This window comes from Myotis yumanensis, unplaced genomic scaffold (assembly GCF_028538775.1).
Source record: "Myotis yumanensis isolate MYYU_CA2020_CCGP unplaced genomic scaffold, mMyoYum1.0.hap1 SCAF_18, whole genome shotgun sequence".
Classification (NCBI taxonomy): domain Eukaryota; kingdom Metazoa; phylum Chordata; class Mammalia; order Chiroptera; family Vespertilionidae; genus Myotis; species Myotis yumanensis.
In genome coordinates this window covers 33,955,502-33,981,448 of record NW_027223769.1, presented here as the reverse complement: position 1 = coordinate 33,981,448, position 25,947 = coordinate 33,955,502, and the positions used below count along the sequence as shown (strand labels likewise).

The following is a 25,947-nucleotide window of genomic DNA, read 5'->3' as shown; positions in this document are numbered from 1 at the left end:
CCCCCACGTGATCTGATCACCCTGATGGCCTGCCTTCAGCCAGAATCCCTCTGGGCCTGACCTCATCTCCTCTGGGTGAGTTCCCATTCATCAATGCCCTCCCCACACACACACCCAATTTACTCCTAGTTGATAAATCTCCACTTGTTCTGGTTGTAATTTGGAATTGAACCCCATTCTACACTGGAGTCTCTCCCTTTTGCAATGGTTTCTCTCTCTCTCTCTCTTTCTCTCTCTTTTCTGCAGTAGTTTTTTTTTTATTATTGATTTTTTTCAGAGAGGAAGGGAGAGAGATAGAGAGTTAGAAACATCGATGAGAGAGAAACACCGATCAGCTGCCTCCTGCACATCCCCCACTGGGAATGTGCCCGCAACCCAGGTACATGCCCCTGACCGGAATCGAACCTGGGACCCTTCAGTCTGCAGGCCGACGCTCCATCCACCGAGCCAAACCGGCTTCGGCACTGCAGTAGTTTTTTGAGTAAAATCCATCTTTACCACTTTAACTTCTGTCAACTCTGGTTCTCTTTAACAGTTCTTTGTGCCGTTACTGGGATCTGGATCATAACCACCATCAGACAGTGCGACCTAGACCTTTGCCTCCATCCAGTCTGCTTGCCCCTCCCCCCATGATTTCCCAGCGTCATTCAAAGCCAGAAGGGCTTGAGGGACTGACTCTGCCCAATAAGCCAAGGTTTGTTAGACAAAACACGTCTGGTCCCCACTCCTAGTCTATGCAATACTCCCCCTTTGGCTGTCAAAAAACCAAATAGGCAAGGGCATGCGTTCGTCCGAGATCTGCGATCTGTCAGTGAAGTCGTCAAACCCAGATTTGCCTCGGCGCCTAATCCCAACACTATCCTGTCGGATGTCCCTTCCAACACCCAGCATTTCACAGTCCTTATTCGTGTTCCGTCTGGTTTAGGACCCCCTTTGTACGCCATCCCAATACTTGTTTGCCTTCACCTGGGATGACCAACAATACACTAGGACTGTTATGCCCCAAAGACTGAGGCTCCTCCTCCTTCCTTCTTGCGCAACCCTAATTGCCAATTGGAGGGACTTGAAGTTCCCAGGAGACTCCACTGTAAGCCAATATGCAGATGACCTCCTTCTCTGTCCTGACCGTCGTGACAAGTCCTCCGGACACGGAACACCGCCCTAAGCCAGCAGTGAGAAAGGGCCACAAGGTGGATAGAGACAATCTCCAACTGTTCTCTCTGTGTCTGGGTCATATTTCAGCTGCAGGTAACCTGTCTCCACAGACAGAGCCTCTACAATCCAGCATTTCCCTCTCCCAGAAGATGACAACGGAGAAGTGTTTTAGGTCTTGTGGGGTCTGATGTGGATGCCTCATTTCTCCATGATTGCCTCACTCCTCTATGCCATGACTAGGGAAGCATCCCCAGACCCAGGAGACGAAGGGAGAGGGACAGAAAGACAGAAACATCGATGATGAGAGAGAATCATCCATCAGCTGCCTCCTGCAGGCTCCACACTGGGGATCGAGCCCGCAACCTGAGCCTGTGCCCCGACCGGGAATCGGACTGGGACCTCCAGGTTCATAGGTCGATGCTCAACCTCTGAGCCACGCCGGCCGGGCAAGGGCTCTCCTCTTTCACCTCCCATCCTTGGACTTCTCAGTTACTCCCTGCCTTTGGCTTGTGCATGAAGCAGAGGGTCATGCCCTTGGAATGTTATCCCTGAAACATAATGGACACCAAAGACCCCTGGGATATTATAGTTTGGCCTTTGACCCAGAGGCCAGGGCATATCCCTCAGCGAGCCATGGCTGCAACCACCACACTTGTCTAAGCTACCTCTGATGTACTATTAGGTCACCCGCTTGACATACACATTCCGTAGGCTATGCAGACCCCGTTGCTTAATAAAATATACAGCACTTTTTTGCGTCTCAGCTTACCTCCTATGAAATCTGACTCCTTTCTCCCTCTCCCATTACAATACATCACTGTCACTGCCTCCTTTGCCCACAGGTGGGACGCCCCACAACTGTATTATTCACACCAGATCATTATCCTGTCCTAGGCTAGCTTTCCCAGAAAACCCCCTCTCCCAAGTTGACCTTCCTCTTCCCGTCCATGACTCTCACCTCCCGAAGGAGGCTGGATATGCCGTTATAGTCCAACATGAAGTTCTAGAATACCGAGCCCTGCCCAATGCCAAATCAGCCCACGTCACTGAATTCATGGCTCTTCCTCGGCTTGCACAGGAGCAGAGGGAAGGTTAACATTCGCGCTGATATCCGCTGTGCCTTTGGGCTGGTACCTGGTTTGGGTATGTTACAGAAACACGGAGGGTTCTTGACAGCAGCTGGTACCCCAGGAACAAATGGACCCCAAACAGCAGAATTTCTAGAGGCATTGTTATTGCCCCAGCTGATCACTACAGTTAAAACTGAGGGACAGCCCTGGCCAAGGTGGCTCAGTTGGTTGGGCACTGTTCCATGCACCAAAAGGTTGCCAGTTTGATTCCCTGTCAGGGCACATGTCAGATTTCGGGCTCAATCTCGTGCAGAAGGCAGCCAATAGATGTTTCGCTCTCACGTCTATGTTGTGTGTGTGTTTTTTCCTCTCTCCCTCTCTTTTCCTCTCTCTCTAAAAATCAATTTAAAATCTTTAAAATAAAAAGAAACCTGAGGGACATACTAGTAACACAAAAAAAATTCAGATGAGGCCTGAGGAAATAGATGGGCTGATAAATATGCTAAATTAGCAGCCTCTTCCCCCACCACCCAAGAAATCTAAGTGGTTCCCAAGCCTGGGACCATGCCCCATGCATGATTCACGCCCCTAGCAAGACAGAGCAGGATGGCACGAGATTTTTATCACGCTACTCAGAATGGTGGCAACTTAAAATATACGCCTTGTTTTTTTAATCCTCATCCCAGGATATTTTTTCCATAGATTTCTAGTGAGCGTGGAAGGGAGGGAGGAGGGGGAGAGAGAGAGAGGGAAACATCAACGTGAGAAAGACACATCGATTGGCTGTGTCTGGGGCTGGGGAACCTGCATCCGAGCCCTTGACCCTGGGTCCACAGGCCAACATTCTAACCACTGAACTAAACTGGCCAGGGCACGTATGCATTGTTTATTCCTGGAATTTTCCACTTAATATTTTCAGACCACGACTGACCGCAGGTACCTGAAACCATGGAAAGTGAAATCACAGGTAAGGGGCGGGGGAGGGGGAGGGGGACAACCACATTCATTGCTTAGGCAGTTGACCCTGCAATCCACCTTGTTCCTGGTTTAACCACATGCCTTGAACTGGTGACTCCCCAACTATGAGAAACCGAGCTCCATGTTCTCCATCATGGCATCGCCCTTCACGGGACCCTGGCTGCAGAAGGGGGCACTTGCACAGTAATCGGAGTGACTGCCGCACCTCTGTCCCCTGCAACCCACCTGACATCTTTGCCGTAACGGAGAAATGCACGCATCACCGCGGAGGAAGGGCAACAGGTCACGGACTTCTTCCAGTCTGTCCGTGAAGGTCTACAAGGCTGGGGCACACAAGCCGGTTCAGCCTTTAATCTTCGTCTTTCCGTTTATCTTCAAAGTATCCCTCCCATGCTTGTGTATCCCACATGGCTTGTGGGTCGTAGAGTACAGCAATCATCCGCTGTCACCAAGTCTCAACAGATGGTCCAGCTGGTTCTAAGGTAACAAAGGCAACCGAGTGAGACATGGACTTACGTTGTTCAGAGCAAAAAAGAACGGTTCTTCCCTTGAACAAGAGGGGGACTGCAAGGATTCTTTGCTTGATCAGCCTTTAGTGGCGCCCCTGAGCCCTCTCCCCACCAGTGTCCATGCCTGTACTCTCTGTAGGATCCAGTTCTAGCAAGAAACCTGCTAAGTCAGTTTAATGAGAAATCCTCACCCTTAATATCTGGTCAACCTCTAGAACCCCACTGCCCGCGGGTGATATCTGATCTCCTCGGCCTGCCTTCGGCCAGAATCCCCCCCAGGCTTGATGTCTCCTCTTAGTCATTTGCCACCACCAATGCCCTAGCCTTTGCTCCTCAGCTGTAAATCCCCACTTGTTACTGGTTGTGTTGGGAATCAGGCCCAGTTCTATACTGAGTCTCTCTTCCTCTATTGCAATAGTTTTTTGTTTTCGTTTTAAATTTTTTTTTTGTTGATTTCAGAGAGAAGTAAGAGAGAGAGAGAGAGATAGAAACATCAATGATGAGAGAGAATCATTGATCGGTTGCCTCCTGCACACCCCACACTGGGGATCCAGCCTGCAACCCAGGCATGTGTCCTGACGGGGAATCGAACCATGACCTCCTGGTTCATAGGTTGATGCTCAACCACTGACCCACACTGCCCGGGCTTGTTTTGCTTTTTAAAATCTATCTTTGACGCTTTAAATTCAGTCTGTTCTCTTTAACAGTGCCCTTTTGTCCCCACCTAGCAGGTTGGTGAACAAGCCAATTTATCAAACTCTGCCAGATCTCTGTCCATTTCCCGGAGGTGAGGCTTGGGGGGGGGGGGGGGGGGACGGCGTGGGGGAGAGTTCAAGAGAAAGCTCCTGTGGTGAGGAAAGCTCCCATTTCCTGGCTGGGAGGTGGCAGAGGGGAAGGAAGGTCTCAGCCCTCCTGCCCTGCGGGGCGCCTTCACATCCAACCCCTGACACCCGATGTGTTGGGTCAGGGCTGTGCTTGCTGTGGGCACACAGCCTCTTCAGACCCTAGACTAGGGACCGCCCCCCCTTAAGGCTTTGAACTTTTGAGGTCCACACGGAGGGGCAGGGTTAAATCTCGCACTGCAAGCTCCACTCGCGGTGGGAAGATTTGCCCCCCAGCCCAGCACCTTGTCAGGCCCAACTGTCACATTTCACTGGCACAACATAGTGTCCTCCTCTTGGGAACCTGAGGTGTGCCAGGCCCGGGACCGGACGCTCACCTAACCCTCGGCCCACGTCCCAGATAAGGACTTGGAGGCTCAGGAAAGGGAAGCCACGTGCCCACGTGCCCACGTGCCCCAGGTCAGACAGAACGCAGGTCGCTACCTGCCCCTCCTAAACGCGTGCGTGGTCTCCCTGCAGGCACACGCAACATACCCAGCCCCTCCCTTTGCAATTAAGAAAAGTCACTGGGAGAGGCAAAGACTTGAAGGGCTTTTGAGAAAACAACAAATCCCTAGATTTTGTTTATCTTTTGTTGTTGCTGCTGCTGCTTCAGCCTAAAACAGGATACTGGGTCCTTCCTCCCAGCCCTCCTTCCTGCCCACCGTAGCCTCCGTAGCCCCACCCACCCCCCGGGTGGGAGCAGCGGGAGTCTTCGTTTCTCCTTACCCGCTCGGCGGGGGGTCACTTTAGGGATCCTCCCCACTCTCCAAAAGCTGGGATCGGAGTGAAGGAGGTGGGCTGGGGAGGATTCCCGCCGCCTGGAAGGAGTGAAAGGGCCGCCTGTCCGGCCCCACCGCCGGCACCTGCTACCAAGAAGCTTCCGCCGAAGACACCGCCCCCGGCCCCCGCCCCCCGCCCGCGGCCGCGCGCAGACAGAGCACTGGCCCTTTAAGAGCCGCGGCGACCGCGCGCGGGGAGGAGGGCTGGGAGCGCCCCAGCTGCGCCGAACTCGCCGGGGACGTCGGGCTCCGGCTCCCTGGCTGGCTCCTCGCTCTGACCGGCTCCCTGCGCCTCCTCCCGGGACTGCGCGGGGACCCGGGCCCGATCGGGCGCGGGGCGAGCAGGGTCCCCGGGCGGGAGGCGCGCGCTCTGGGCAGCGCCCGGCCCCGGGCATGGACAGAGAGAGCTGGGCGCGCAGGGGGCGCCGCGGGACCGGGCGGCCGGAGCGCTGAGCTGAGCCAGACAAAGGCTCGGGAGTTGCAATTGCTCTCGGGAGCCGGGCCCCGGGCGCCCAGGCTGCGGGACCCGGCGGCTGGCGGCTCTGGCCGGCCCTCTCCCCCCGTGGGCCGGCTCCGCGTGCCCGGATCTGCCCTGCCCGCTTCTCCGCGGGCGTGGGAATTTGCCGAGGGGACCTCTGCGGCTTCGGCGGGGACCGGGACCGGGAGTCCGTCTGCCGCGCGCCCGCCGGGCGGGGAGCCAGGGAGCGTCGCAAGTTTCCGAGCCGCGTGAAGGGACACGGAGCGGGCGAGCCCCGCGTGCGGCGCTCCCGGCCGGGCTGGCCGCGCCGAGCATGGGCAGCGAACGGAGCGCGTCCGGACGGCCGTCCTGGGCGGGCAGCCTCCCTGGCGGCCGGGAGGCGGCGGCGCGGCCGCGACTGCTGCCGCTGCTCCTGGTGGCTCTGGGCTGCCTGGGCCCCGGCGCAGCGGAGGACGCAGAAGTCAATGCCGAGGTAAGGACCCCCGCCCGCACTTCGCCGGGGGCTGGGAGACTTGGGGGGCAGGGAAGGAGCCACGCCCGCAGGCTGCGGCCGGGAGGTAGAAGGCGAGGAGACGAGCCCCCCAGTCCCTAGGGATGGGGGGGGGGGGGGGGCCGGCGCAGAAAGGTGCCATGCACGCTGGCCCTCCCCAGCTCTCCCTGTGCAGTGCACCTCTTCCCAAACCCTGGGGGCGCAGGGCTTGCCTCCCTTCCCTACCACTCCCCTGCCCTGGGCGCTGATCCGCCCCAGCCCGGGTCCGGAGCCGCTTCTGACGCCCCCAGCCCTTGCTCCCCTCCTTCCTTCCCTCCCTCCCGGCGGCCGATTCCTCGAGAGCCCTGCGGGCGCCGTGACGTTTTTTGCGAGTGGGGTGGGGGCTGCCCTGGGGGGAGCACGGGCTGAGCAGGCGGCGCCCCCGCGTCCCCGCCTAGAAAGCATCTGGTCTGGGGGACACTGAGGCACTCGCGGGGGCCGGGATGGGGGAAGGGGATGCGAACCTCCGAGGCCGCGGACTCGGGTGGAGGGGGCGCTTTGGCGACTTTCTTGGGCTCTTGGACCGAAGCCGCGCCACGGCCAGGTTGAGTCCGAGAGAGAAACCCGGCGCTCCCGGCGCTTCCGAGCCACCGGAGTTTCCGCGCCGAGGCCCCTTTGCGCAGAGGACGGGCTCCGCACGTCTTTTCTCCCGGAGCCCGTCTGACGTCCGGTGGGGGTCCCAGCCTGGGTCGGTCCGTGGGTGATCAGGTGCGGCCTCCGCGGGAAGAGCTGGGTCTAGTGCCAGTGGCTCCATGGAGTCTCCCAGCGCCATCCTTCGGGGCAGGATAGTGAGGGCACCAGCTCCATTGCCCCAAATTAAAAGTGGGGTCCACTCTTTCCCGACTACTTTCTTTAAAAAAATTTTTTTTATTGATTTCAAAGAGGGAGAGAGAGATAGAAACATTTATGATGAAGTCCCCCACTGGAGATGGAGCCCACAACCCGGGCATGTGCCCTTGACGGGAATCGAACCTGGGACCTTTCAGTTCGCAGGTCATCGTTCTATTCACTGAGCCAAACTGGCTAGGGCCCGACTTCTAAGATCCGGTTCCCTGCGGGGACTAGGAAGGGAGAGTGGACGGCAGGGGAAGACCGCCTCTGCGCTCCCCCGGGTAGGCTCGGGCCTCGGTGCCCTTGAGCCGGCCTGAAGCCTCCCGCCGCCGGGCTGAGCACCGGTTCTCCCAGCCCCCAGCGGCTTCCCCACATCTCCCTGCTGCCTGGGAGATTTTCCATGGAAGTCTGCCTCTCCCCGCCCGACTTTAATAAAAGCTTGGAGGAAGGGCAGGGAATTCCTCCCAGCTCGGCTCAAGTTACACCTCTCCGCCAGTTCCCCACCTGCTCTTCCCTTGCTCCTCGCCGGCCAGGGAAAGCTGCAGGGAGCCGGGTCCTGGCAGGAGGTGGAGTGGGAGCCCAGCCCATGCCCGGTCCAGCTGCCCCCCACCCCATTCATAGGGACAGGCACTCAGGGGGCTTCTGCGGGTGGGGCTTGCCCCTCAGCCTGTGAGCCAGGTACCCAGTGAGGAGAGACTTGGCCCACCTGCCACTCTCTGGAGCGGAGAGCTAAAGGATGGCCAGTCACAGACCCGCCCTGGAGCCGCCTTTAATCCGCTAAGGCAGTGGTTCTCAACCTTCCTAACGCCTCGACCCTTTAATACAGTTCCTCATGTGGTGGTGACCCCCACTTTCATTGTGACAAATTGAACATAATTAAAGCATAGTGATGAATCACAAAAACACTATGTAATTATATATGTGTTTTCCGATGGTCTTAGGCGACCCCTGTGAAAGGGTCGTTCGACCCCCAAAGGGGTCGCGACCCACGGGTTGAGAACCGCTGCACTTAGGAAAGGCATGGCGGCACAGGAAGCGATTACGGACCACGTGGGAATTTGGTGGCCATGCATGATGAAGTGTCAACTTAGATGGCCAGGCGATGATAGATCCTGGGACCTGCGGTCTGCAGGGCTTCCTTCTCTCCTTCCTTTGCTTCTGCTCCTCTATCATCCCCTCCTCTCCCAGGACCAGACAGGGGTCACAGACCATGGCCCTCAGCGTTTGGTGGCATCAGCTAGAGCAGTGGTCGGCAAACTGCAGCTCGCGAGGCACATGCGGCTCTTTGGCCCCTTGAGTGTGGCTCTTCCACAAAATACCGACTTCTGTGCATGGGCCACAAAGTTTCAATCGCCCTGTACGTGTACGCCTGCACGTGGTATTTTGTGGAAGAGCCACACTCAAGGGGCCAAAGAGCCGCATGTGGCTCGCAAGCCCCAGTTTGCTGATCATGGAGCTAGAGATTCTGAGAGTGACCTGCAGCCTCTCTCTGGGGGAGAATTTGGCGTTGGCTGTTGCTGGAAGAGACTGGAAGGTTTAGGGGGCCCAACGTGGAAACCGAGGTAGATGGAGGGCTAGAGACAGGGGGCTTGTCCCTGCTCCTGGGATTGGCTTTGGGGTACAGACTGTTCTTTGGAGTTGTGCCAAGTTTGGCCAGATCTAGGCCCAAAGAGTTGAATGGCTTCAGCAGCCAGTGCATTTGCCAGGAGGCTTGGGGACAATTGTCCACGCTCTCCGAGACCAGCCTCTGAGACTCCTGGGCCTGGCCTGCACCTTGTGTCCAGAGCCTCTCTCCCCTAGGGAAGGGCTCTGGTCCTCGCCCCAGAACCCCCCACAGCTCCAGGCTTCAGGTCGGGTCATGGCTGGCGCCTTCTCTGAGCATCCTGGTAACTGAGCCAAGGCCAGCCCCTCTCCCTCCCAGGCAGAAACCACAGGAGTTTCACTAGACCGAGGAACCAGGAGTCTGGCATGTGCTAGGAGCTGGCAGGCACCTGCAACCTGCCAAGCCCCTGCCTGGAGAAGGCTGTCTTTCTTTTTTTTTTTTTTTAAATATATTTTATTGATTTTTTACAGAGAGGAAGGGAGAGAGATAGAGAGTTAGAAACATCGATGAGAGAGAAACATCGACCAGCTGCCTCCTGCACATCTCCTACTGGGGATGTGCCCGCAACCCAGGTACATGCCCTTGACCGGAATCGAACCTGGGACCTTTCAGTCCACAGGCCGACGCTCTATCCACTGAGCCAAACCGGTTTCGGCAGGCTGTCTTTCTTTTTTTTTTTTTTAAATATATTTTTATTGATTTCAGAGAGGAAGGGAGAGGGAGAGAGAGATAGAAACATCAATGATGAGAGAGAATCATTGACTGCTGCCTCCTGCACGCCCCACACTGGGGATTGAGCCCACAACCTGGGCATGTGCTCTGACCGGGAATCAAACTGTGACCTCCTGGTTCATAGGTCAGTGCTTAACCACTGAACCACACCAGCCGGGCAAGGCTGTCTTTCTTGAAGAAGCCACCACTGAGCCCTGACCGGTTTGGCTCAGTGGATAGAGCGTCGGCCTGCGGACTGAGGGGTCCTGGGTTCGATTCCGGTCAAGGGCATGTACCTTGGTTGCGGGCATATCCCCAGTGGGAGGTGTGCAGGAGGCAGCTGATCAATGATTCCCTCTCATCGATGTTTCAAACTCTCTATCCCTCTCCCTTCCTCTCTGTAAAAAATCAATAAAATATATTTAAAAATAATAAAAAAAGAAGCCACCACTGAGTTACTCTGCCCTGTCCCACTCTCTCCCTTGGATGTCAGGTGCCAGTCTGCAGCTGTTCTGGGCTGAGCCCAACCCCCCTGCCTACATGCAGGCGTCACCTGACTGAGGTAGCAGCTGTAGCTCCTGGCCTCCACCACCACCCCCCACCCCCGCCCCGAAAGTCCAGGCCCCCTTTCAGATCTGTCCCACTCTTGCTGGCTACGGCACCTGGCCTGCTTACTAGTAAATGCCATTGGTTTCACCAGAGAAGCTATGGTCTCTTCCCACTGGTCCCTCCTCCCCAGGTATAATCTCAGGCCCTCAGCCAGCCCCCTACAGGTGACTCAGGCTGTCAGAGGTCACAGGTATGATGCAGCTGCCACAAAAGCATGGGCACACTCATCTTCCCTGGACAGACTCCTTCCTGTGTACCTTTCTTGTTCCTACCTGGCTGCTGAGCAGAAGGAGCAAAAGGAAGGGAGCAGGGGGGTCAGCTTGAATTCTGATTTTGACCTTCAGATCTGACTGGGGAGCCATAGCCCCAGGTTTCCTGTGCTCCCATCTCCGCGGGCACTTCCATGCTGGCCACCCCCTCCTACACTCTGATTAATACCCCTTCTTAAATACGGAACAGAAACTCCAGAGGCCTGGGCCGGCCCTTGAGGAAAATGAGCCTTATCATTGGAAACCCTTCTCTTCTCCCACCCATCCCTGCTTTTCAGTCTGTTCTCTTTCTACTAACAAACCATCCCTCCATGGTGTATCTGCAAACCCCCAGAGAACTGGGTTGATGGGTGCTGCCAGGGGCCCAGGATCCGATTGGGCCGTGCCCCTGATGCCCAGTCCTTTGCCAGGTCCCTGCTTTGGGGCTGCTCTGGGGTCCCCTCAGTCAGCTGCCTCCTTGAAGGGTGCCCTCCCTGTTTGAACAATGCATCTGTCCGACCTGCACATTCCAACCTTTGGACAAACACCTCACCTTGCTCCACCCAAGAAGGGCGGAGAGGAAATGACATAGAAACACACCCAGAAATGATATAGGAACCCCCCACCCCCCCCAAGAAGCCTTCCGCCAAACCGCAGCACCCACTGCCCAAGTTCTCCAATGCCAACTCAGAAGGGCAATGCTGGCCAGAATGGAAAAGCCCCTACCTGCTAAGTGCTGGGTTCTGGCTGCCCCCTCCATCCCCCTTTTGTTGCTGCTCCAGATGTGCCCTGCCATCGTCACCTCTGCCCAGCTGGGAGCTGGACTTCTGTGAGGCCAGCTGTGGTCAGCGGACATTAAAGTTGGCGCTATAGACTGAATGTTTCACCAATGCCCCCCCCCCCAAATTCACATGCTAAAACCTAACTCCCAAGGTGATGATATTAGGGCCTTTGGGAGGTGGTGAGGTGATGAATAGAGAGCCAGCATGAATGAGATTAGTGCTCTTAGAAAAGCTGGCCGAGAAAGCTCCTTGCCCCGCCCACCATGTGAGAACAGTGAGCAACCAGGAAGTTTGTAACCAGGAAGAGGGCCTGCAGGGATCCTGAGCGTGGACTTTAGCCTCCAGAACTGAGAAATAAATGTCTGTTGTGATAAGCTACCCAGCTTATGATATTTTTGTTATAGCAGCCCAAGTGGACTAGGATAGTTGGCCTCCTTAGTATCATCCCAAGATCTATGTGGCTCACTTGGGCCCGGAGCTGTGTTCTCCGAGTCACAGAAGCAGAGAGGGGTCAGGGGCTCTAGGTTTGGAGCCTTCTCCATCACCAAAAGGGTCCTGGGAAGACTCCCTGATGAATGTGAGGACCTGGGACCCCGAAGGTGGCTGAACACTCTAGGCCAGTGATGGCGAACCTTTTGAGCTCGGCGTGTCAGCATTTTGAAAAACCCTAACTTAACTCTGGTGCCGTGTCACATATAGAAATTATTTGATATTTGCAACCATAGCAAAACAAAGACTTATATTTTTGATATTTATTTTATCTATTTAAATGCCATTTAACAAAGAAAAATCAACCAAAAAAATGAGTTCGCGTGTCAGACGCAGTTCGCCATCACTGCGTCTAGACCTATGGCACACAATAGGTGCCATCTGGCAAGATGAGCCCCAGAAAGACCTGGTTCCAGGATGCCTGGACCCTTTAGGGGAGGGAGCACAGAATTTGCAGCCCGGGACAAGAACAGCAGAGGTGTTTGAGACAAGGAGAGATGCCTCGGGCCCGATCCCATTCCCCAGGAAACAAGACATTCAGCCTCCAGCATCTGGACTGACAGGTGAGGGCCTGGGTCCCAGCCATGAGCCGGCCTTGGTGGACGCCCCCATCCCATTGCCATCTGATGGCTGAGCTACCGCAGCCATGGCGCCTGGAGGCCAGAGTCCAGATCAGCTCTCCAAGCTGGTCCTTGGCTCCAGACACCACTCTGTCCTTCTCCCAGGAGCGACTGCACCCTCGAGGGTGAGAGCCCAGCTTCCTGTCCAACACTTGTGGGCATGGCCCCTGGCACACAGGAAGTGCTTGCAGAATGGTGGCAGAGCAGTGACCGTGAGGAGCAAACGGCATTGGCTACCGAGCAAGTCGTTGAACCCATCCGAGCCTCAGTTTCCCTATCTCCAGAATGAGAATAGTGAGCGCATCTCCTGGGTGGAGTCAGTGGGGAGAGTCCGTGCGTTAACGTGTAAAATGCTGACCAACCGCCATGCGCCATGGCCTCACCTGGGCCCAGCAGGCTCCCATGCTTTTTTGAGCACCTTCAACGCATTTGGTTCTGTCCTGCTGGGCCCCAGCCAGGTGGGAAGGAGATGGTGGAGGTGGGGCTGGCTGAACCTGGAGCCCTCCCCCTCTCCTGTCTGGCCACCCAGGCTCTGCCCTGTGGACATCCCCATCTAGGAGATTAACACCTATGAGGGTTTCCAGGTGAGGCTCGGGCCTGGCCCCCCGCCAACCGAAACCACTAGCAAACAGGCCTCTTTCACCCCACCCTGCCCACCCACTGGCCCGAGGACCCTGCTGTTTCTTGCTCCGGGTTAAGGAAAGCCCCGCAGGGTGGGAGGCCACAAGGTAAGGAAGGGGCAGGAACGCAGGCCGCCAGCCTCCTTCCTGCTTCTCTAGCTGCACAGCCCCGCGCCCCCCAGAGCCCCTTCCCCTTCTCGAAGGGCAGTTCTAGAATTGCTCGAATATGGACCGTGCTGCTTCTAAAGGTAGTAAATCACCCGCCGAGGACGGGGTGGCCTGGCCGGCGCCCCCTTTCCTCAGCGGCCTTGGGGCTGGTTAGGTCACCTGTGCTGTCACCCCTGTGCGGCCACTGGGGAGTGGACATTCTGCAGAGGAAGGCCAGGGGCTGGGAGAAGTGGCCTTGGTCCTCTCCGTTACTCCAAGGCCCGCTCTGTGGACAAGCATTCTGGACCAAGGGGCAGATGAGGAAGGGCTAACCGTCAAGGCTGCCCGAAGATGGAACGGGCCACCTTGGTGGCAGTGAGCCCCCCCATCTTTTCAGGGGAACAGGCCTGATGGGACCCTGGCCCCGTGGTGGCCCATGGAGGTTTCCGTGAAGTAGTTGGACTTGATGGCTTTGAGGTCCCTTCCAGCCTGAGACTGGGGGAGCCTAGGCCTGCTCAGGGTCACCTCGCTGGTCACATGGGCGCCTGGCTCAGACCCCCCAGCAGGCCTGGGGTGCATGCCCTGCCTCTGCAGCGTCTGTGACTCCCCCAGGCTCATCATCCGCTCTGTGCCGGCATGGCCTTGGCTTGCTCCCAAGAGCCCTCAGACTGCGACACGGGGTGGGGAGGAGCACAGCAAGGACCGAGCGCCCTGAAGGGCCAACGAGATGCCTTTGTGCCTGTCTGGGCAGCCCCGCCAGGGTGACACGCCATGGAGAGCCGTGGGTGACAGAAGCAAAGCAGAGCCCTGCGGACTGACCTTATCGCACAGGTTCTGATAAGGCCGGTGGAAGGAGCTGGCTGTGGTGACAGCCGCAGCCCTCGCCCCCTGCCCCCACGGCTGTGCTTAATGCACAGTATTGATCAATCTGGAAGCTCCTTCCCAGACACACCCTCCCTGCGGGCCTGCCTTGGCATTGTCTCTGCAGCCCTGGGGGGCAGCCCAGCTGACAGGGCCCAGTGCCCAGACCCAGCCAGAGCTGGGGAGCGTGGGGAGGATCAGACGCCCTCCCCCAGGGCTGTGCTGGGCACTGTTCCTGGGAAGGACCGGAGCCCGGTGTCCCCAGCCTCCAGCCAAGCGGATCTGGTGCTGCTTCACAAGCAGCCCGGTCCAGTCGTTCTGCTTGTGGGCTCGAGCTCTAGCCAGATCAGCTGTGCAACCCTGGGTGGGCCACGCACCCTCTCTGAACCTCACTCACCGTTTGTATAATGGGAGTGGGGTTCTTGTGAGCACTGACTGGATGGCCAGCCCACAGCAGTCTCGGCCCTGGCCTGCTGCATGTATGGCTTCTCCTAGGGCCAGGGGGCCAGGGATCCCCTCTCAGACACCTGATGGCCCCACATCTTGCCTGGGCCCAGCCACTCACCTGAAGCATCTGTGCACACATTTGGAGCTCAAGAAAGAAATGGCTGAAGGAGCCAGGGTGGGATGGGCTGCAGGTAGGAGGGGCCTCATGGCTCCAGCGTTCGCTTTAGAACCTTCCCTGCCTCTCACTGAGTGACCCCCGTGGAGGTCCCTCTATTCTGCTGCTTACTGACCTCCCCAAGCCTCAGTTTCCCCAGCTGAGAAACCAAGTTCCACCTGCTTGGCCCTCCACCTGTGAGACTAGGTGCCCTACCGGTGCAGCTCAGTGGTTGAATGTCGACCTATGACCCAGAAGGTCGTGGTTTGATTCCCAGTGGGGGGGGCGGGCGTGCTGTGGTTCTCTCTCATCATTGATGTTTCTGTCTCTCTCTTCCTCTCCCTTCCTCTCTGAACTCAATAAAAATATATATTTTTTAAAAAAGGCCTCCCCCATCCCATGCCCTCTGCTGGGCTCTGAGCTCCTCCCTGCAGACAGGCCCAACTCGCTCCCCTCCCCCAGCCTAGGGCCCCGGCCTGAGCCTCCCCCTCCCTGCCCTCCCGTCACTCCGCAGACACCGCTAATCAGCCCTGGGTGCCTGTGATTGAGCTCCCGGAGATATTTTTACCTTATGCAAATAAGTGATGTCAGGTGCCCTCGCTGTCGCTGTCGGCAGCAGCCCCACCTCCAGCTGATCCCTTTCCCTGCGGAGCTGAGCATCATGGCCTCACCTTCTAGATCTCTCCAAATTTCTTCGGGGAAATCGTCCATTAAGGGTGGCGGGTGTCCACCTAGACACACACCCAGGAACTTTGGGAGCAGTTTCCTGTGATTGGAAAGAGCAGAAGCTGAGAGAAGGTGCCCTGGGCCACACGGCTGGGCTGGGCTGGCAGGGGAGGCCACCTACCTCCCCCAGCTACCCCGCCCTCAGCAGCCCTCAGGCCCTGCTGGAGCCTGGAACCTTCAGCCCTGTTGGTAGAAGCAAAAACCTGCCCCTACAGGGACAGCCAGGCAGCCCCCGGCCTCTGTCATTAATGGCACGTTTATTGAGCAAGTTCCCCTGTCCAACAGTGCAAGCGCTAGTGTCCCCACTTAGTCCTCACAGAAACCCAAGATGTGAGGCAAGTCCTCGGATAACAGAGCCACACCTCAACGAGGCTTGGCTGGATATGTTCCCAGCCCTGTCTGTCCCCAGAGCCATGGTTGTTTCTCATCTGCCCCCCCAGCTCTGCCTCCTGGTTCTGTGGCTGTTTCCCGGGCCTGAGAAGCCTGGTGGTTCTGACCGTGTCTCTGCGCTGCCCTCCTGGGCCCAGCAGCGCTCCCTCCAGCGGCAGTCTGGGTGCTGCTGAGCCAGGGGTGTGGCCGGATACCCGGGGCTGGGCTGAGGGTGGCACTGAGGGAGCAAGTCCCCGAGGAGCTGGCTGTGACACTGGTGGCAGACAGATGGGGGCGTGGCCCTGGCCAGCTGACACCTGGCTGTCAGCCCAGAGCAGCCACCATGTTTGGTCATCATCCTGCCTTGTGGGTGCGCAGCAGGCCTTCAGGTCCCGTCACTCGGGGGGGGGGGGGGGGGGGGGGGCACCCAGAGACCCAGGGTGGGCCAGGAAAGGTGCGAAGGACACCTTTCCATGTGGCCAAGGCCCACAGAAGTCCCTGGCCTCTGTGCCCCAGCCTCCCACGGTGGTCATTGTGCGCTCGTGGCCATGGGGCCATGAGGTGGGCAGGCCAGAGTCCCTTTTCTCACTACAGCTTGGCCAGGTTCATCAGGGATCCCATTCTCCTGCCATCCTAGTGGAGGAGACAAGTGGTAAACACCTAAGTGACATATGCGGTGTGTCAGATGGTGACAAGTGCAAGAAAGAAGGAGAGGGGGTGCAGGGTACAGCAGGTGGGGGTCTTTTTTAGTGTTGTCAGAGAACACCCTCCAGTCAGGTGAGGCTGAAGCGGAGACCTGAAGCACACGGGGTGGGAGCCGTGCAGACATCTGGGAGACCGCAGCATGTGCAAAGGGCCTGAGGCAGGAGGGTGCCTGGCTGGGTGGATGGTAGGAGTGAGGGCTGAGAGCTGTGGGGTCAGGTACCGAGGGCCTGGTAGCTTCTGTAAAAATGGGCTTTTCCTCTAAGATGAGAAGTCTTTGGAGACCAGGCTTTTGATTGGGCGCTCGTGTGAAAATAGACCCAAGGGCCTTGGCCGGTGTGGCTGGGTTGGTTGAGTGTCGTCCCATGCCAAAAGATTGCCAGTTTGATTCCCAGGCAGAGCACATGTCCAGGTTTCAGGTTCGGTCCTGCCCCAGTCAATGTTTCTCTCTCTATCTCTCTCCCTCTACCTTCTTGTCTCTCTCAAATTCAATAAAAACATTTTTTTTTAAGAGAGGATAAAAACCAGCGCAGGAGGTGAAAGCGGGGAGGTGGTGGAGGCTCTGGGCGGTGGTGGTGGGCGCATCTGATGCAGGCTGTATCTCCAGAGCCAGCCATGCTGACCACCGTGGTCTCTCCTTTGCAGAACTGGCTGCGACTCTACGGCTACCTGCCTCAGCCCAGCCGCCACATGTCCACCATGCGCTCGGCCCAGATCCTGGCCTCAGCCCTCTCCGAAATGCAGCGCTTCTACGGGATCCCTGTCACCGGCGTGCTTGACGAGGAGACCAAGACGTGAGTCCCTCTGTCAGGCCCTTCCCAGACGCCCCTGGCCCCTGCCCTCCTCCTGGCCTGCTCTCGTGAGGTCTTGGCACACGGAGTTACCAGAAAAGCGTGGTCTTGATAAGAGATGACAAATAGTTTGATCCTCTGTGCTAGCTCTGATTGGTTGGGAGTGGCTGCCTGAAGCCTTGTGTTGAGAAAGCTCCTGAGGCCGAATCCCAGCTTGGCCGCAGGAGCACAGGATAGATGAGTGATGTCTGCCATCACTAATAGGAGTGGAGGGGCTCGGTAGCATACATGCCTGGGATGGGACAGCATCCTTCGGCTTTGCTCTGAATGGGACAGAGGGGAAGTGACCCAAAGCCCCATCCTTGATGAGCATGCATAGAACCTAACGGACCCAGGACAGGAGGCCTCACTCCTGGGTGATTCCCCTGAGAAGGGGCCCACCTTTGCAGAGGCCTCGCTGGGCATCCAGGCTTCCAGGACAAGATCATTGTACCTGTTTTCCTGGTGAGGGAACTGAAGCTTAGCTGGTCTCCCACCACACCCTAAGCGGCAGCTGAAGGCGAGAGGTGGGAGGGCGGAAGGCGGTGGGCTGCCTGGAGGAGGCTGTGTGCTCACCCCTCCCCGCCCGCGAGCCAGGTGGATGAAGCGGCCCCGCTGTGGCGTGCCGGATCAGTTCGGGGTGCATGTGAAAGCCAATCTGCGGCGGCGGAAGCGCTATGCCCTCACCGGCAGGAAGTGGAACAACCCCCACCTGACCTTCAGGTAGGGACCCCAGCTTCCCAGGGTGGCGTCCCTGCCAGGGCATTTCCCCATCACCTGGTCTGAGGCTTCAGGCTTCCCAGTGGACTTGTCTGGAAGGTTTCCTTTCTCAGCAGCCCCCCCCCCCCCCAGGGTGCCCAGTATAGACAGTCCAAACCCACTCTGGCTCCCACGCTGACCACGGCTGCACACCCCAGGCTGTCTTCCTCCTGAGAAGGTCGGGACCCTTGGAGCGGCTTCCGCTCTCTCCTCCTTCCCTCCCCCGGCCTTCCCCTCCCTTCCCCCGCACCAGCTGCCTGGCTTGGCCTCACTGCACCGGCACACACTGAGGGCCTCCACAGTGCGGGGATGAGGTGTCAGACACCTGAGGGTGGGGAGGAGAGGGGGCCGGAATCCAGGCATCTGCTGGGTGGGCAGGCAGGCAGCAAGTCACCTGCAAAAACCCTCAGGCACCCTCCTCCTCTGTGCTGAGTCCTCGGGCAAGAAACGCCCTGTGGCGGTCCCCAAGGGCTCCTCTTCCTGTGTCTGTCCAGCCACGGCCCCACCAGAGCTCCGTCGCCCGAGGAGGAGTAGCTCCCACGGCCTCTGAGACCCCAGGCCCCCAGTGAATTCATGGTCCAGCACACAGACGCTTCCTCTGATTTAACGAGTTCATTCATTTCACCCTCCCAGGGACACCACGATGAAAGCACTAACCTTTACCCGTTTTACAGACGAGAAAACTCAAGTTCAGAGAGATAACTCACTTGCCCAAAGTCACACAGAAAATGGCCTTGAACTCAGGTCAGCCTGACCTGGAACCCAACATTCAGAACCGATAGCCCATGTTCCCCAAACTTCAGCCATTTGCATTGCTCTTTTTGGGTCTTTCAGCTATATATCCCCTGTACATTCATTTACTTAATGTTTTCTTCCAGAAAATAGGCATATTTGACACCATGCAGCCTTATGTGGGAATATCCTAATGAATTCCTGGTTTTGACATGCCTCTTTTTCAAATTCACCTCCAAGCAAACTAATGGTTGAAATTTCAGGCAGTGTTGTTAAGTCGGTTCAGATCTTTTCTTTTTTTGGAGAGAGAGAGAGAGAAAGAGAGAGAGAGAGAGAAACACCGATCGGTTACCTCCCACACATACACTGACCAAGCGTCAAACCCACAACTCAGGCATGCGCCCTGACCAGGAGTCAAACCAGCAACCCTGCAGTGCATGGGACAATGCTTAACCAACTGAGCCACACCGGCCGGGGCCCAGCTCAGATCTTACGCACGTACCTTGAGACCATGTGTCCCGGCCTCCAACCCAGTGGGTGCCAGCAGTGGGCAGGAGCCCCAGGCCCTGGGTTCACGGGCCTGTCTCCCCGCCCACCTACAGCATCCAGAACTACACGGAGAAGCTGGGCTGGTACCACTCGCTGGAGGCGGTGCGCAGGGCCTTCCGCGTGTGGGAGCAGGCCACGCCCCTGGTCTTCCAGGAGGTGCCCTACCAGGACATCAGGCTGCGGAGACAGAAGGAGGCCGACATCATGGTCCTCTTTGCCTCCGGCTTCCATGGCGACAGCTCACCCTTCGATGGCACAGGCGGCTTTCTGGCCCACGCCTACTTCCCGGGCCCTGGCCTGGGCGGGGACACCCATTTCGACGCAGATGAGCCCTGGACCTTCTCCAGCACCGACATGCATGGTGAGAACAGCTGGCCAGGCGAGGGCAAGGGAGGCAGAGCTGGGAACGCAGGGTTGGGAGGGGAGAGCACTGACATTTGGTCTCAAGCTGTTATCCTACCATCTTCGAGGGGTGGGAGGGAAGAGAAGGGATCATTGTACCCATTGCTCAGATGGGGAAGGTGGAGGCCCAGAAGTCAGAGCAGCTTCTAAGAGTGGAACAAGGGCAGGCTCCCTGGCAGCCTCAGCCCACAGTCCAGGGGGCCAGGTCCTGGGCCAGGCCAGAGCTGACCGTCCTGCCGTCCCACCTCAGGGAACAGTCTCTTCCTGGTGGCAGTGCACGAGCTGGGCCACGCGCTGGGGCTGGAGCACTCCAGCAACCCCAGCGCCATCATGGCGCCGTTCTACCAGTGGATGGACATCGACAACTTCGAGCTGCCCGAGGACGACCTCCGGGGCATCCAGCAGCTCTACGGTGAGCGAGCGGCAGGGACACGCTGGTGGACTCTGCACGCCTACCCTCAACCCAGCCCCACCAGGCACAGGTGCTACTGCTGTCCCATTTTATAGACGAGAAACTGAGGCCCAGAGAAGATCAGTGACTTGTCCATATCACTCAGATGGTGCTAGAAATCAAACCCAGAGCCTACACCCAGAGCCCAACAGTGGCTCCTGCTGGAACCTGTGGGGGTGGGGGTTGGGGGGTGGTTCCATCTCTGACCCCCTCTTCTCCTAGCCTCAGTGATATTCTTATTGACCAGAGGTTCCAGGACCCCATTCCTCCTACTGTCGCTCCCAGCCCAAACCTGTCCTGGATTCTCTGCTAATATTGTCGGTTTATCACTTCCCAGTGTCCTCAGGCAGGAGGCACCCCCCACCCAGGTCCCACCCAGGCCCCAGCGGTGTGGGCTCTTGAGGGCCAGTTTGCTGGGTCAGGGCCTGCGCTCCGTGCCCACGCCAGGCACCTCCCTGGTACCGGCAGTGCCCACCTTGCTGGGCACATGGCAGACATGCCTCACTGTATCCCTAGCAACCTGGTAATCAGATGGCACTTGGCAGGGGCTGCAGAACCATGTTCCTGCCCCTGTGTGTGTCCCGCGAGCCTCCAGTGGGGAGGTCGACGAGGGGGCTCTATGGAGAAGGATGGGGATCCCCCTGAGGATGGGGGTGCAGGGAGGAGGTCTGTGTGGACAGACAGGGCCTTTTACCAGGGCGGGCACTTCACCTGGGGCACGGGTTTTTCAGGTTGGGCCTAGAGTCTCAGGGTTCTGAGGAGGACAAGGCTGGGTTCTGGGGCCTCCTTCTCACTTCTTTTTTTTAAAATATATTTTTATTGATTTCAAAGAGGAAGGGAGCGGGAGAGAGAAACATCAATGATAAGAGAGAATCACTGATTGGCTGCCTCCTGCACGCCTCCTACTAGGGATCAAGCCTGCAACCCAGGCACGTGCCCTGCCCTGGAATCAAACCATGACCTCCTGGTTCATAGGTCGATGCTCAACCACTGAGCCACGCCGGCCGGGCAGCTTCCTCACTTCTTGTTCCCCCTCCCTGGACTCTACAGGCACCCCAGACGGTCGGCCACAGCCCACCCGGCCCCTCCCCACTGTGACACCCCGGCGGCCAGGCCGGCCAGACCATCGGCCCCCCAGACCCCCCCAGCCTCCACCCCCAGACGGGAAGCCGGAGCGTCCCCCAAGGCCAGGCCCCCCAGTCCAGCCCCGAGCCACGGAGCGGCCTGACCAGTATGGCCCCAACATCTGCGACGGGGACTTCGACACTGTGGCCATGCTGCGTGGGGAGATGTTCGTGTTCAAGGTCTGACCCCGCCCAGGCCTCCCTCAGCCCCTTGGCCCAGACTCAGAGCCCGAGCACCCCGCCCCGCCCCACCCCCAGAGCTGTGCCCCACCTGGCCGCTCGGCACCCCCACTTCCTCACTGAGCAGCCCTGGGAAGCCAGGAGACTAGACTGCGGAGCCTCAGCCGAGGGATGAGGGATCTCCCTGGAGTCCTACAGCAGGCCCAGGGGTCTGCCCCTTCCATACCTTCCGCCCCTTCCGCCCCTTCTGCCCCTTCCGCCGAGGGCTCCCCCTGGTGCTGCCCTCAGGATCTCAGTGTCTCTGCCGGACCCTCCCTGGTCCAGGCAGGGGTGGTCCCCGGTGGTCCCTCTCCCAGGCCGAGGCAGCGCACACGCTCTGCCCACTCACACCCCCACCCTCCCCAGGGCCGCTGGTTCTGGCGGGTCCGGCACAACCGCGTCCTGGACAACTATCCGATGCCCATTGGGCACTTCTGGCGAGGTCTGCCCAGCGACATCAGCGCTGCCTACGAGCGCCAGGACGGCCGTTTTGTCTTCTTCAAAGGTGTGCTGGGTGGTGGGCAGGATGGGGCCCGAGGAAGAGGAGGAGAGCGAAGGGCATGGCACCCATTGGGCAGCACCCTGATCACCTGTGTCCCAGGGCCCCCCCTGAGCTTCCGTGAGGCAGCAGCTCCCCCAGAACAGGGCTGGGCCCAGACCAAAAGTGGGGAGCCCTGGGCCGCGTGCTGGGGTGCCCCAGGGAACAGCCCCAGAGGCCAGGCAGGGGTGAATGTTCACATGGGAACGCAGGCCCTTAGATGTAGTGTGACTGGGTGTGTGGTGTGTGTTCAGGTGTGAGCGGTCACATGCGTGTGTGTAAACGAGTGTGTCACAGTTGTCCATGAGTGCAGAGTGGGTGTGACACAGGGTGAGTTGCCTTGTGTGTTGTCATGGGTGTCAGTGCCTGTCCTGTGTAAAGGGTGTGAGTGTGAGTGTGTGTGTGTGTGTGTGTGTGTGTGTGTGATTGTGTGTGATGAGTGTGGCAGTGGATGTGAACGGAATAACCTTCCTGTGCCCCCGCCCTGCCCACCCCTTCAGCCCCCAGCCCTATTCTCACCACCTCCCGCTCCTCCCACAGGCGACCGCTACTGGCTCTTCCGAGAAGCGAACCTGGAGCCCGGCTACCCACAGCCGCTGACCAGCTACGGCCTGGGCATCCCCTACGACCGCATCGACACGGCCATCTGGTGGGAGCCCACGGGGCACACCTTCTTCTTCCAGGAGGACAGGTGAGTGCCTCCCCACCCGGGAAACGCCCCCCTGCCCCCAGGCCCACCCAGAGAGCACCCCCGACCAGTGGGGACCAGACTCCAGGCCCAGCGGGCCCACAGTCTGCGCTTTCGGTCACAGGTACTGGCGCTTCAATGAGGAGACGCAGCGGGGAGACCCCGGCTACCCCAAGCCCATCAGTGTCTGGCAGGGGATCCCCGTCTCCCCCAGAGGAGCCTTCCTGAGCAACGATGCAGGTACCAAGGCCAGCCGTCCGCCCGCACTCACCATCCCCTCCCCCACACACAGGGGGCGGGGCTTTCCGAGGCCATCAGGCATTGTGATGACATGTGTGGGGGACAGGGTTGTGTCAGGCCCCGGGCTGCTGGGAGCTTCTGGTGCATGACCCTCTGGTCCTCCCTGCATCCTCATCATCCCAGCTTACAGACGGACACACTCAATCACGGAGCTTGAATACAGGGCCCCAGACCCCACAGCGAGGAAGTGGTGGGGTCAGGAGTCCCACCCAGGCCTGCCCGTGCCCAGCACTGGCGCTCAGAACTGCCCTGCTCGCCAGGCAGCCTCGAGCTGGGCTCAGAGCCATGGGATAGGAGTCCTCCCCGGTGCCCACTCACCTCCCTGGAAATGGAAGCCAGATCTCTGTCCTTATAACCGAGCGACAGGGAGCTGTGGCTTTTGTTTCTCCAGGGTGGTCTCTGGCGGGCTTAGAAGAGCCATAGCCCTGGTTCTCAGGTTCCCTTCGGGCTTTGCCATTGCTCAGGGGATCACCCCACTTCTGTGTGTGATGCCAGCACTCTGCAGCCGCTCTCATCTCCCTGCTCAGCAGAGTGTAGACTCACCCCGTGATTCTGGCCCCTCCTGGGGCTGACGGGACGTGGCCAGATGCCCAAGGCCGGAGAGCCGGGCCAAGGCAGTGCTGGGCTCTGCGCCAGGTCCGCTGCAGGCGGGCTGTGCGGCCTTGAGCGAGACACTGGCCGGTCTCGTGTGGGGTGAAGCCAGATCTGGGACCGGGGACAGGGTCCCCTGACTGAGCCTCCTGCCCAGCAGGCTGCAGGACCCTGCCCCCTGTACTGCCCTCGTCGGTGTCAGCCCCGCCGGGAAGCACAGGTGACCTTGACCCACACCCTGCCCCTCTCTGCAGCGTTTGGGTCAAGGGCACCTGTAATTGGGAAGAGGCAGATTTGAAAATGCTCAGGGAAGCAAGTAAAAGGAAGTGGTTTTGTGTGTTTTTTCTTGTGATTCATCCTCACCCGAGGATATTTTCCCGTTGATTTTTAGAGAGAGTGGAAGGAAGGGAGAGAGGGGCACATCGATGGGAGAGAGACACATCGATTGGTTGCCTCCCACACGCACCCAACCTGGGGCGGGGGATGAGCCTGCAACTGAGGCCTGTGCCCTTGACCAGAATTGAACCTGGGACCCTTCGGTCCTGAGCCAAACTGGCCGTGACGAAAGGAGGGTGTCTAAAGCCAGGCCCCCCTCTGACCCCTGCCTGCTTGCCCCGCAGCCTACACCTACTTCTACAAGGGCACCCGATACTGGAAGTTCGACAACGACCGCCTGCGGATGGAGCCCGGCTACCCCAAGTCCATCCTGCGGGACTTCATGGGCTGCGAAGAGCCGGGACCCCGATGGCCCGACGTGGCCCGCCCGCCCTTCAACCCCGACCCCGATGCGGGTGCAGAGCCCGGGGCCGGCGGGGACGGCCAGGAGGGTGACGGGGGCCACGAGGCCGGGGCCGGGCCGGAGGAGGACGGGGGCAGCCGCGTGGTGGTGCAGATGGAGGAGGTGACGCGGACGGTGAACATGGTGATGGTGCTGGTGCCCCCGCTGCTGCTGCTGCTGTGCATCCTGGGCCTCACGTATGCCCTGGTGCAGATGCAGCGCAAGGGCGCGCCGCGCATGCTCCTGTACTGCAAGCGCTCCCTGCAGGAGTGGGTCTGAGCCGCCTCCCGCTCCCCACGGTGCTAGGGCCAGGCTGGTTCTGAGACTGCCCCTGGGGCACCCGGCAGAGCCTCCGGTGGCTCCCTCGGCCCCTGGGTGGGGCCCCCCAGGCCCTCCAACATCCCTGCCAGCCCTGCCCCCATGGTTAATTTATGCCCAGGGTTTTTTTGTTTGGTTTTTTGCACACTAACTGAGCATTGGTTTCTACTTTGCTGGCCTGGGCCAGTCCCTCAGGGCAGGGGGTAGAGCTTTCTAAATGGAGTTTAGCTCCAGACCTGGAATTAGGCCCCACCCACCTTTGGCGAGGCCACAGCGCCAGCAGAGGGGTGGGTCCGAAGGCGCAGGTGGGAGCCTGGCTGAGCTGGGGAGGTTCTGCCCGCAGCCGGAGCCCCAGGGCCTGACCAGGAGCCCCCAGAACCTGACCGGGAGCTCCCCTGGCCTCCGCCCACCTACGTCTTTCTCTGCCTTAGGAACAGCTAAGTGGGTGTAGGCTTCCAGGGCCACCCCAGGTCAGGGGGACAGGACGGGGAGGTGACCTGGCTGTGAGTCCATGTTGAGTTTGGTTCCTTCCCAACCAACCCCAGCAGCCCGAGCTCCTTGTGCCTAAGAACCCTGCCCACTCCTGGCCAGGGAGGGGCTGGCAGCCCCCAGCTCCCACGTACCCCTTGAGCCCACACCCCTTTATCTGTCTAGAGAAGGGGTTCTGGGCCCGCCTTACCAAGGACCAAAGGGCGTCTGCCAAGGCCCCTCCAACCAGGAGCCTCGCCTCCCTGGCTGGGCCTCCAGCCCCCAGTCTACCTTCTCTTCTCTGAGCTATAGGACCCACCTGGGCCCCTTCCCTGGGCCTAACCCCATCCTCTCTCGCCCACACCTCCATCCTCAGGGGTCTCGGAACCCCACCAGCCTCAGGCTCCAGCTACCAGTTCGCCAGCTCTCCTGGGAGAGAGGGGGCTGATGGGTGCCCAGGCTGGGGTGCTGGAGTCGCAGAGCATGCCCACCTGTGTGGGTGCCCACAGCCCAGCATGCACCAGGCTTGGAGGGGGTTGCTCCCCTGCAGCTCCCTGTCCCCCTGGGCCCTGGTGGGAGAGGCCAGCAGGAGCCCCTGGGGCCTGGAGGCTGCCGGGCTCAGCCCTGAGGGCGAGCTGCTCCCTTCTTTTTCTTCCCAAACCGAGCAGAGGCGAGGCTGCTGTGGGAAATGGTACTGTATAGCCGGCTCTGCCCCCCAGAACCCCGAGGCCCCGAGGGAGGGGCTTCTCATGGGCTGGCCCCCAAATGCGGGTCCAGCAGCTTCCGCCCCCTCCATCCTGAGAACGAAGAGCCAGCCAAGCGGGGACGGGGGTCCGTGTCCACCCCCATATGTGTCTTTCTGTAAATAACCTGCACTGATTAAACCGTATGGCCGGCGA

General features: G+C 59.1%; 2 protein-coding genes across 3 annotated transcripts in view; one reads left to right on the top strand and one right to left on the bottom strand.

Annotated features, from left to right (window-relative positions):
• Positions 1 to 5,451, bottom strand: part of ZNF319 (zinc finger protein 319) — a 23,238-nt gene extending 17,787 nt beyond the window's left edge. For both annotated transcript variants that reach the window (XM_070397793.1, XM_070397795.1), the window contains exons 1-2: positions 5,323 to 5,451; positions 3,429 to 3,680 (exon numbers count right to left, since the gene is read on the bottom strand). The gene's annotated coding sequence lies outside the window, so the exon portion shown is untranslated. The remainder of the gene's footprint in view (positions 1 to 3,428; positions 3,681 to 5,322) is intronic.
• Positions 5,391 to 25,947, top strand: MMP15 (matrix metallopeptidase 15). Its single transcript, XM_070397791.1, has 10 exons — positions 5,391 to 6,325; positions 16,947 to 17,095; positions 17,729 to 17,854; positions 19,225 to 19,532; positions 19,824 to 19,985; positions 21,075 to 21,328; positions 21,734 to 21,872; positions 22,446 to 22,596; positions 22,718 to 22,833; positions 24,105 to 25,947. Exons 1-10 carry the CDS (start codon positions 6,167 to 6,169, stop codon positions 24,539 to 24,541), a joined length of 2,001 nt encoding a protein of 666 aa, XP_070253892.1. The 5' UTR covers positions 5,391 to 6,166; the 3' UTR covers positions 24,542 to 25,947.

What these genes read in the sequence shown, in the direction of transcription:
- MMP15 (XM_070397791.1), top strand. Translation starts at nt 6,167, where the DNA reads ATGGGCAGCGAACGGAGCGCGTCCGGACGGCCGTCCTGGGCGGGCAGC. An exon ending in ACGCAGAAGTCAATGCCGAG is followed by an intron (nt 6,326 to 16,946) that starts GTAAGGACCCCC and finishes TCTCCTTTGCAG; the next exon opens with AACTGGCTGCGACTCTACGG. An exon ending in CTTGACGAGGAGACCAAGAC is followed by an intron (nt 17,096 to 17,728) that starts GTGAGTCCCTCT and finishes CCCGCGAGCCAG; the next exon opens with GTGGATGAAGCGGCCCCGCT.